The sequence below is a fragment of the Gobio gobio genome (assembly GCF_949357685.1).
Source record: "Gobio gobio genome assembly, chromosome: 5".
NCBI lineage: Eukaryota > Metazoa > Chordata > Actinopteri > Cypriniformes > Gobionidae > Gobio > Gobio gobio.
The window spans coordinates 14,269,918-14,281,765 of record NC_137101.1 but is presented as its reverse complement, the minus strand read 5'-3'; the positions used below and the strand labels follow the sequence as shown (position 1 = coordinate 14,281,765).

At 38.9% G+C, this 11,848-nt stretch overlaps 1 protein-coding gene across 1 annotated transcript in view; it reads right to left on the bottom strand.

Moving 5' to 3' along the window:
• Positions 1-932: 932 nt before the first annotated feature.
• The window catches only part of tmem178bb (transmembrane protein 178Bb), a 121,995-nt gene continuing 111,079 nt past the window's right edge, over positions 933-11,848 (bottom strand). The window contains exons 4-5 of the mRNA XM_079816955.1: positions 7,882-8,019; positions 933-3,245 (exon numbers count right to left, since the gene is read on the bottom strand). Coding sequence (XP_079673081.1) covers positions 2,995-3,245; positions 7,882-8,019 — 389 coding nt within the window. The 3' untranslated portion in view covers positions 933-2,994. The remainder of the gene's footprint in view (positions 3,246-7,881; positions 8,020-11,848) is intronic.

Genomic DNA, 11,848 nt, shown 5'->3' with positions numbered 1-11,848 from the left:
ACGTTATTTTACATATGCATATGATTACATATGTGGGCTGCGTCCGAAACCTGGAAAATGCTGCCTTCGGAGGACACATTTCAAGGTAGGAAGGCATCAAGGCATGTCCGATTCTAATGCTAGCTTCACTTCGTGTCTCCTGAGAGACCTTCATTTGATCTATGTTTGAAGGCAGCATATTTGTATCCTTCGCTGCCTTTGATATCCCACAATCCTGTGCTTTCCATTCTGTGACAGTTGAGCTGGTCAATTTGTGTGTAAATGTATGTTTTTTACCAACATTTTCATTTCCTACGAGAAATTACTAATGTAGTAATTAAATATTTGTTTAGTCCTCACCAAAGCTCTCTCTATTTTGCTGTAGATCTTTAAACGGTTACACTGCCTAAGAAGTCTGTCCGAAATAAGTTTCGTGTGGTGCCTTCTTGCACGAACGCTGTCTGATAAGGCAGCGAGGCTAGGTTTTCGGATGCAGCCATGCTATCGTTTGTTTTTGCTTTTTCATGTCTTTTGATCCGGAGATTCAGTACTAGAAGATGAGTCATAGCGCCCCCTATCGTATAACAGTGAAAACATGGGAAGCCGGAAAATTCCGTCAATGGCGGTGAAAGAGTTAAATGGTTTTGACTAAATTTAATGTCCAGTTTTCAACTTTTTTGGGGGTAATTTGTGATTTAAGGATTAAAGAGTGGAGCGTCATTGTGTGTACTGTGTTTTATGATTCAGTTTTTATTAATTTCATGACTTTTCCAGGGCTGGAAATCACAATTCCCTGATAATCATAGGGTTTTTTACACCATAAGATTCTTTCCATGACCCGTTAAATCGGTTCAATTCTGGTTTTAGGAGTTTATGAGTTCATATTTTAAAAGCCTGTTTCCACCACGGACTAAAAAAAAGATAATTGTTACTTTTGTTCTTTTTCTTTTTTATCAGAGCATAGTTTCCTCAGAATTTATACATCACAATTATGATTTTTTTTCTTCTTCTGAGAATTGTGAGTTATAAAGTCCAAATTGCAAGATATAAACTCTTATTGCGAGAGATTCTCGCAGTTACCTTTTTTGTTCTGTGGTGGAAACAGGCTTCCATATAATATAGATGACTTCCAGTTATTTGACGGGGTCTTTAAATATGCAAGCATACATTCTTAGTACCGCAGTGACATGACAAACTTAAACGGACACCAGGTTAAATGCTGGTTGAGCCGTGACCATCACGCTAATGTAAGGAGCTGAGAAAGTCTTTAAACAAGACCTGGCAGGTGTTTTTGGCAAATCTCCCTTCTAGAAATCTGTAAACATGGTCTTGCGGCAAAGCGTAGGTTTTTGGCATGGTTGAATGAGTGTGCCGATTCGCCAATGACCCTCGACGCGCGTGTCCCGTCATAACACGCTATGGCTGCTCAAGTGGTTGTTTTTTGATATGGATATTAAAAAGTTTCTGATTGCAAGAACGAATGCATGAGGAGAGAAATAATGCAAACGGCTAGAGGGAAACCAATCGCATATTGGCTCAGAGATTGTGTCAAGCTTGTGCTTGCCGCCCGTCCTCCATTTCGAGGTCACAGATGCACCTCTTTTGTGCATCTCTCATGTAATCAGGAGGCACTTACATACCACATCCTGTTTTGGGAGTTCCCTTTGAGTGAAGAGACGCGCGGTTAAACAGAGCAGGAAGTTGGATTCAAATGAGGATTTCTTTTGTCAGCGCATAGATGCTTTCTGAAGAGAAGTCAGCATGCGTTCCCATCAAATGGCATAAATGCCTCCTTGCAGACAAGCTTAAGGCAGTAACAGCGTGATGTTGAGTTGTGTTTCCGTCTCTGTGTGTACTACGTCAGTCGTGTCTACAGGGACTGTGTTCAGTGTTCAGCGTCTTTCCTTTCCAGTAATTCTTGGTTCAACAAAAGAGCCTACCTGATTTCCCCCAAGGCAGGTTTTTGATTTTATGCGTTATTATTTTTCTGTTAGAAGTTTTTTTTTCCGTGGGTTGTATGGAGACTACAAAACACTCCCACCCACACATATCAACAGTACATAAAGAATTTGCACTCGCTTCCTACACACTCATTCACACCGATGATGACTGTAATTACAAAAAAAAAATGAAATTGAAAGCATGTTAGAAATGTCCACTGATACCATTTGGACATGAATAAGAAATGAAACATGGAAAATGCTCCAATGTCCCTCCCATTCAGATATTTTTTTTCTCTTCTGGAGTATTATAGGTATTATTTTTCTCTTTACAATTTGCTGTACAGCAAGAGCAATATAACGTCACGAGCAGGCATCTCCAATTCCTGAAATCTTCCAGAGATGCCCATTTATACACGAGCAGATCCTTCCGCCACATCCCGAGAGGCATTGTGATAGTCTCCAGGGCCCGAGACAAATCAGCAGATTTCACCACGACAGATCCTAGAAGCATTAAATTCACTGTCCTCTCATGTGAAAGAGCCTCATGGTCCTGATGCTTCTGATTTGTCTGAGCTCCTGGGCTTGAAACATTGGCACTGGACCTCCATACTTGCACATTGTGCCGTCCAGATACAAATACCATAGTCTCCAGGTTTGGCAGTTTTTAGGCGTCAGTTTACAATGTCAATATCCATCCGTTCAGCGTCAGAATGAGCAATATTGTCCGTTTTGTTTACTTCATTCATCACTGTTTTCTTGTGCTCACTGAAGTCACAACATTGACAGAACAAACTTTTTCTGTGCAGGATATCGACGACGGAAAGGCCCACCAATATATTATCTTTACAATTATTCGTGGTATTTTTAATTTCTTTTAAACGATCAGGACACTCAGTTGTAAGTTCACACACGTGGTTAAAAAAAATGGCATTTGTGGCCTGGTTGGTGAGATTAGAAATGATTCTAAATGAATTTATGATTGGAATCTTCAGTTATGGTCTTTTTTGATGCGTTTTGTCCCCCCATTGTCCAGCTGCACACGTAGGGCTCGGGGATTTTCAGAGGATGATTCTTAACACACGGTGCCGTTTTCTTGGCGGGATTTGGGGCACGTGGAGCGAGGGATCGGCTGTACGGAGGGCGCCAGTGTGCAGAAGAAGCCGGCGATGAGGGACAGGCCCAAACCGCCCCAGGCGCAGAACATCGACCAGCCGTAACCGTGACTGATGTCGTCTGGGAGGCCGTATATGTAACGAGGATAACGGGACAGCTCGAAGTTGATGCCTGCTACACAGGTACACAAGGAAATGATGCAAAATGTGCCTGAGAAAAAAAAAAGAAGAAAGACAATCATCAGATTATTTCAGCAGCTAATGAGTTTCTTTGCTGTGTGCTTTCTAAGGCAACATCCCAGCTTGAATTTAATACATTTCCTTTTTCCATTTAGAGTTCCACTTCTGTCGAAATCTGCAGAGGTTTACATAAAATAAAACTGTACATTTTTATCCAACTTTATGAATGCATTATAGTTGACTCGCTGTCTATGAACAACTATGCATCCCACTTTATTTTGGATCTGTATTGACTTCCATTTGCTGCTTATATAATTATTGTCATCATTTTAGAATTGCTATGACCACATACACAAAAATGAAAGAAATGTAGAAGACTGGAGAACAAAAACATCACAAGTTATTCAAATACACTACCTTTTAAAAGTTTTGTTTTAAAGAAATTACTATTTTAATTCAGCAAGGATGCCTTAAATTGATCGAAAGTGACAGTAAAGACATTTATAATGTTTCAAAACAACGTTCTTTTCATATTTCTATTAATCAAAGAATCTTTTATCACTGTTTCTGTAACGGAGGCCAGCTAAGTAGTCGCAAGAGATGCTCTAGCAACTGACGCTTGAGGTTGCAGCCTTTAGCCTCCTTGTTAGAGGAGACTCTCATGCTGGCAGACCCGGGTTCGAGTCCCGCTTGGAGCGGGTGGTTCGGACAGGAGGGGTTACATTGGTGCCGTGACCCGGATAGGAGTGAGGTTTAGGGGGGTGAGTGTAACGGAGGCCAGCTAGTAGTCGCTGTGCGAATAAACCTCACTCCTCTGATCTCAAGAGATGCTCTAGTGACTGACGCTTGAGGTTGCAGCCTTTATCCTCCTTGTTAGAGCGTCCGACTCTCATGCCGGCGGACCTGGGTTCGAGTCCCGCATTGAGCGGGTGGTTCGAACAGGAGGGTTACATTTCCACAAAAAACATTAAGTAGCACAACTGTTTTCAACATTGATAATAATAATGAAAATGTCTTGAGCAGCAAATCAGCATATTAGAATGATTTCTGAAGGATCATGTGACACTGAAGACTGGAGTAATGACGCTGAAAATTCACAGTTTTATGTTTTAAAATATATTCAAACAAAAAGGTTATTTTAAACTGTCATAATATTTCAAAATATGACTGTTTTTTACTGTATTTTTGATTAAATAAATGTAGCCTTGGTGAGACTTCTTTTAAAAAAAATCTTATATACTGTATTTGTAAGTGAATTAGGCAAGTCATTGGTTCCAATTGGAGTATTATTTTAATTTAATTTTAACATTTTAGTTTCAGTCATGCTATAATCCTTACGCTGCCTACTATACTATTTGTAATCGTAATTTCTTTGGAAATGCACCTTAAAATGTTGCATAGAACTCAATATTTACTCGGTTTTGGAACAAATCTAGTGTTATGTTGCATGCTATTACATAACATTGACATTAAATCATGCTCCTTTTTTCCACAAGCTACATATATTACAAGCTCTATTCACACAAGTCGAGCAAGTACAAGTATACGCAAGTAGGCTATAGATAACGCTGTCACATGCTAGTCGATGAAGAGCTCTAACAAACTCATTTTCCTGCGTCATGTGAACGAGCCAACATTCAGAGGTGATTCATCCTGCCATAATCTGACCCTCAGTGCTCCTTCTGCCTTTATAATTTAGCATCTTAATTGGCTTTTTAATTGCCATCTCATTATTCAGGCACAGGGCATCACATTAATCCAGCGCACATCTTAATTGCGTCTCCGTTTCGCTCTCTATGGTGCCGCCGCCGCACTTATGGGAGCGGAGAGAGTGACGCAAAACAAGTCAGCCGCTTCCTGTGCTCGACGGGCGTTAACAGAATATCAAAATGCACAGTAACGAGGCCACAGGCTGTGTTGATCGCTCTGAGCATCTGTGTAGTGAGGTGATGAGCTTGTGGGTGCGTTCAAAAGACGAGAGCCTTGATACTGGTTGCCGTGAAGTGAGATAAGAGATCAGGAGATAATTGATATTACATAATTGCTTTAATGCTGGCTTCCTGGATGTCAGTCACTAATTAGGGTGACTTGCGTAGGAATTATTGACTACTGCACTATGCAGTATATCATGTTAAGTCAGATTTATTTAAATAGCGCTTTATACGGTACAGATTGTTTCAAAGCAGCTGCACAGTAATAAACCGGAAAATTGCATCAAACAAGAGTAAAGAATAAATAAATCAAACAAGAGTACAAAAAAAAAAAAATCTAAATCTGCTGTAAAGCAGCTCTGAAAAGACGATAGATGTCATTATTGATGTCATATGGCTGAAGTGGATGTTATTACACTTGCTTTAGTGTCCTAAGAGCATTTGAGACGAACACTATATGTGACCCTGGACCACAAAACCAATCACAAGGGTACATTTTTTGAAGCTGAATTTAGCTTTCAATTGATGTTAGGATAGGACAATATTTGGCCGAGATGCAACTATTTGAAAATCTGGAATTTGAGGGTGCAAAAAATCTAAATATTGAGAAAATCGCCTTTAAAGTTGTGCAAATGAAGCCCTTAGCATATTACTACTAATAATAACTTTTAGATATATTTACAGTAGGAAATTTACAAAATATCTTCATGGAACATTATCTTTACTTAATATCCTAATGATTTTTGGCATAAAAGAAAAAACAATCATTTTGACCCATACAATGTATTGTTGGCTATTGCCATAAATATACCCGTGCGACTTATGATTGGTTTTGTGGTGGGTCACATATATTACTGGACACACCGTTTGCATTCAGACAAGGTGTGTGTGTGTATATACCAATGAGCCACAACATTATGACAGCATAGCACAAAATGCTCTTGTTCCTCCACATGCTGCCAAAACAGCGCTGACTCACCAAGGCTTGGACTCTACAAGACCTCTGAAAGTGCCCTATCTGGCACCAAGATGTTACCAGCAGATCCTTCAAGTACAGTAGGTTGTGAGGTAGAACCACCGTGAATCGAACTTGCTGGTCCAGCACATCCCACAGATGCTGTGGGAATTCGGAGGCTTGGCCAACATCTTGAACTCTTCATCATGTTCCTCAAACCATTCCTGAACAATGTGTGTAGTGTGGCATGCTTTATCTTTCTGAAAGAGGCCACTATCACCAGGGAACACCATTGTCATGACGGGATGTACCTGGTCTACTCCAAAGTAAAGCACTTCCGATGTTGGACAGGGGTCATCATAGGCACTCTGATTGGTCTGCAGCTACGCAGCCCCATAAACAGCAGAGTGTGATGCACATTCCTCCCATAACCATCATTAAAATTTAGTGTGACTTGTGCCAAAGTAAACCTTCTGTTGGCTCGGACCAGATGGGATAGCCTTCGATGCCCTCGTGCATCAATGAGCTTTGGCTCCCAACACCCTGTCGCCAGTTTGTGATTTGTCCCTCCTCGGACCACTGTTGGTAAATTCTCACCTCTGCTGACCGGGAGCAACCCACAAGATATTCTGATAACAATTTGGCCCTCGTCAAATTCACTCAGATCTTTATTCCTGCCCGTTACTCTAGCATCCAACATTTTGATTACGAGAACTGATAGTTTGCTTACCCCCTAATTTACCCAGACCTAATATGTGGCCTTAGAGATGATCAATGATGTTCGCGTCACCTGTGACTGGTCATAATGTTTTTGGCTCATCTGTGTGTGTGTGTGTGTGTGTGTGTGTGTGTGTGTGTGTGTGTGTGTGTGTGTGTGTGTGTGTGTGTGTGTGTGTGTGTGTGTGTGTGGCCTATATATTTGACTCCTCTTTGAAGGGTTTCAACAAACATTTAAAATAATTTGCTTCTTAGTCAAATTTATTTTATTTAATGGATTTTAGGATGGATTAATTTGGATGGAAAAAACATTTGAGAGAGGTTTTCCCCACCATGTTCCTGGAGGCACATCAACAGTACACATTTTTCTTTCCAAATTCTTCCTAATCATACACACCTGATTCAACTCATCAGCTCATTAGTAGAGACTCCAAGATCTAAAATGAACAGGTCAGATAAGTAAAACATCCAAAATGTGTGCCTGCAGGAACAGGGTTGGGAAACCAGCAGTTCAATGGAAGTCAATGAATGCATAATTTCTAATAATCCCCATAATAATAATAATAATAATAATAATAATAGTAGTAGTAATAATACCAAATGTAGTTCTTATCCAAAAGTTTGCCTTTTTTTGCTGTAAAAAATCACTAATCCTAGATTCCCAATCTATTTCCATCTTGGACAAGTTTGATGGAGCAGAAGCAGGAGATACGAAGAGTGTGTTCAAGGTGAAAATCATTGCATTCACATTTTATTAATTATTAGATTATATATTTAGCTATTATAAATTGTACCAAATTAATCTGAGCGATTATGTTGAATCTCGACCAAATGTAGAATTTCTTGAAACGTTGCATCATTTAATAAATAATAATTCATTTTCTTGTCAGGGAAATGTTTCCATCCCCGCATTAGTAATATAATTATATAGAATAAGCTATATATCTTAAACAGGCTGCCATTTCTAAATATTTTCTAAATACCTTTTTAAAACTCTGACTCAGCCGTGTACATACTTTAAACCACATATTGTCTGTCTGGTTTTTTTTTTTTTGTTGACTTACCGCCCATGAGGAAGAGCAGGCCTGCCACATACTGCATGAGGCCACGGTCCCAACAGCATCCCAGCATCCCAATGATCCAGCCGAAGAGGATGATGGCCACCGCCATTCCCATAAATCCTGCCGTCATCCTCCGCAGATCTGTGGACGGCGAGAAATAAGGCAAGTCAAACACATGACTCAGAGCTGATGAGGGCAAAATGACGCATTTTAATGAGCGCTTGAGGGATTCTGTAAGCCCTGTATTATATTTTATACTATTATGTTATATTCTTATCTATTCACAGCTTCTTTTTTTCAACCAGCTTGAATCATGAGATGCTTTTTAAACACTATTGGAGTGCCGATGTACGTTGGGCTCGTTTCCTTTGACAATATGCTTCAACTCAGGTTGTTTGTTGTAGCAGAATAATAAAAAAAATGAATATGACTGCAAATATAGTTCACAAAGTCTATAAATCATGCAACAATACACTGCACTTGCCCCACTGCGAGTGTATATGAGTGTGCGGCCACACGCTGAGTATGACAGGGCTGACTCCGTTAGCTAGAGGGTAAGTCACAGCATTTGTGTTGGTTTGCTCTTTTTTTTTTTATCTCACAGTTGAATTCTCACAGTACAGGAGAGCTGGCAGGCCCAAAACGCCGGACACGGTGGTTTATGCCAGCCAACTTTGAAAGGGTCACAGAGTTCACCTCAGGGCAGACGCAACACTAGATGAGCATGCTGTAAGAGAGCTTTTATGCTTCCTAATAGAGATGAGGTGTTAAAAGCTTCTCTTTTTTCATCAAAGCAATATCAAATCGAAAATGTCAGATATGTATGAAACCGCAATTCATCATTCCCACATCTCTGTGACAGGAAATTCAGCAGATGCTTTTTTGTTATTACTTTAACTGAAGGTGCCAGATTTCATGAGTGTTTCCTCTGTTAATTGCGACATTGTGACTTCTCAGAATGGGATTTCTTGCAATTGCTACTGGTTTGTTAGCTGCAACTTCATATCTCACAATGACTCCATCTGTCAAATGTTCAACTTTATTTCACAACAATGTGAGTTTTTCTTACAATTGCAACATTGTTCCTTGTAAAACTAATTATCACATTGTGACTTTATTTCTTACAACTGCAACTTTGTTTCTCATATCTATGACTATTTGTCATATTTTCAAGTTTATTTCTCACAATTTGACTATTTCTTTGTTCCTCATAACTGTGACTCTACCAACTGCAAGTTTGTTTCTAGTAAATGTGATTTTATTTTGTTTCTATTAACAGCAACTTTATATTTCACATTGCAACTTTATTTCTTTTATTTACAACTTTGTTTCTCATAACTGCGACTTTCTTGTATTTGCAACTTTTATTTCTCACAATTTATATTTCAGTGTATTTCACAAAATGACTTTTTTTAGACTGAAATGACCATAGTTTGTGTCTCAAATGCTTCATGAAGTGTTTCACGGACCTTTGCCATCTCAACTTTAATGTTCGGTTGTATTTCTCGCACTTATTAGGTGTCTTGAAACTGTTTTACTTTGCAGTCCTTTGAGAGAACTCAGTTATGACCCTTAGATATGGTTTACTGCAAGACTGCCACAATAAAATAGAGCAGAGCCTTCACAACATTGGAACAGTTGGGTTGAAATAAGCAAGGTTTAAGTTATAAATCGATCCCTTCCTTATTGAAAATGAGTTTAAAAATAAGATACAGTAGTCAAGTCAGGTACTATCAAACACACTGCGGTTTAAAAAAAGCTCACACGGGTGTTGTTTAAACACTGAGTCAGGCTACAAACACTGCAGGGAAAGATTACTTGGGAACAGCCTTATTTTAGTTTCTTACATTGGAGTCCACACAATATTTGTTACATCATAATATAGGCTCTTATATTGTAGAAACGGAGTAGCATCAGTCAGCGTGTAGGCAACGGCATGCGTTCTGAAACAATAGGTGCTCATGTTTAATGTGTAGTCATGTAAATTGCTATAGATGATACACAAGTTATATCCATATTTGGCAGCATGCAGCGTTTTAGCTTTGTGGTCATCAATGACTTCATCTCTCCGGAGAAATGCAAGAGAAACCGGTTTACATAAATTAAGGAGCTTTTCTTGGTTGGATTCACATTAGAAATTCTGTTTGCTATCTGAATGACAGCTTTGATTTCTCATGTTGAGAGAAGCATTTTATGCCCCAGAGAGCAAAGTAAATGTTTTAGGGAGCCACTGGTTACAAAAATCAAGTTTGTGCATTTTTGTTTATTTTGACATAAGTTTTGCAAACTGACACCCCTGTCACCCCTGACTTTATTAAAGCCTTCCCAGTGAGACTTTTATTACATTTTTTTTTTTTTAATTTAAGGACATGTTTGTTTTAATGTTCCTATTTCATTTTTCTCTGTTGCATGAATAATCTTTACATTTTTGATTGCTGCATTGCTGTAATATTCATTGTCATATTTACACAGATTTATATATTTATATTTTGATTATATCCAGATTAATCAGAAATAGTCAGTAGCCAGAGATCATATGTGACCCTGGAGCACAAAACCAGTCATAAGTCGCACGGGTATATTTGTGCCAAAAGCCAACAATACATCGTATGGGTCAAAATGATTGATTTTTCTTTTATACCAAAAATCATTAGGATATTAAGTAAAGATCATGTTCCATGAAGATATTTTGTAAAGGTCCTACCGCAAATATAGCAAAAATGCATTATTATTATTAGTAAAATGCATGCTAAGTACTTAATTTGGACAAATGTTCTCAATATTCAGATTCCAGCACCCTCAGATTCCAGATTTTCAAATAGTTGTATCTCGGCCAAATACTGTCCTATCCTATCAATGGAAGGATTTCATATGATGTGTAAATCTTAAACAATTTCAAAAAATGGCCCCTTATGACTGGTTTTGTGGTCCAGGGTCACATATTGTGTCACTATGACATGTTATTTAGATCATAAATATTTTCTGTAAACATATTTACTATATGAGCTATTTTTAATTGCTTTAAACATGTTTTGCAATGGTGGGTCTCTGTTTTGTATACCGAGTGTAACTTTTCATTGTGCTTTTTCAGAAATGATTCATGTACGTAGCAGATGTGAAAGAAGGGGAGGATGCGTGGAGATTGTGAAAGGGCTTCTTATGCAATCTGCAGACTGATACTAAACCAGACTGTCAGCATCGTTCAAAATGTTTGTTAACTAGAACGGATGGCATTGAGAGTAGAAGAGCACAGTACACTAGACAGGCAGCCCTTCTGGAAACAGGCCCGGAGAAGTCTCTGTAGTTGGCCCTCTCCTTTTGTTTGATATTCTTGTCATTTTTGTATCTCTGTGTTTCTTAACCTGCTGGGCTTCCAGATGTGTCAGGTTCTGTCAGATCTTTGTTCCGCTCACTCTCGAGCGCTGAACGAGAGGGCAGACTGTAAACGCTGTACTGCAAGCAAATGTGTGCTTTCAAAATCTCCAAGGGGGAAGGGTGTATAATTATGTGCTACACAGGATCTTTGCCAATTAGATACTTTTTAATCAAAGTGAGAGAAATGCATAGGGAGGATGGACTGTACTGAAGTTTGATTTCTCGGAATTCACAACCTGAAATGTCAGATCTTTCGAATGCAGTTTTTCCACTCTGGAATATACCATGAATACCTAAAACGATGGACTGCTCCCTTAGGGCTGGACCTGATGAGATTATTTTTCCTCAAAATGAAATGTATAGTCAGGGTTTGAAACTGTTACCCACTGTTTTAGTGGTGAATACTAAAAGTATATACTTAAAAGGATTGTTTTCTCACCTTCCAAACCTGACTTTTTTTTTTCTGTTGTGGAACACAATATGTAGAACGTTGGGATCCAATCATTGAAACCCATTGATTTCCTTGTATTGACCAAAAAAAACAGAATTTTTTCAAAATGTCATCTTTTGTGTTCCACAGAAAGAGACCCATTTT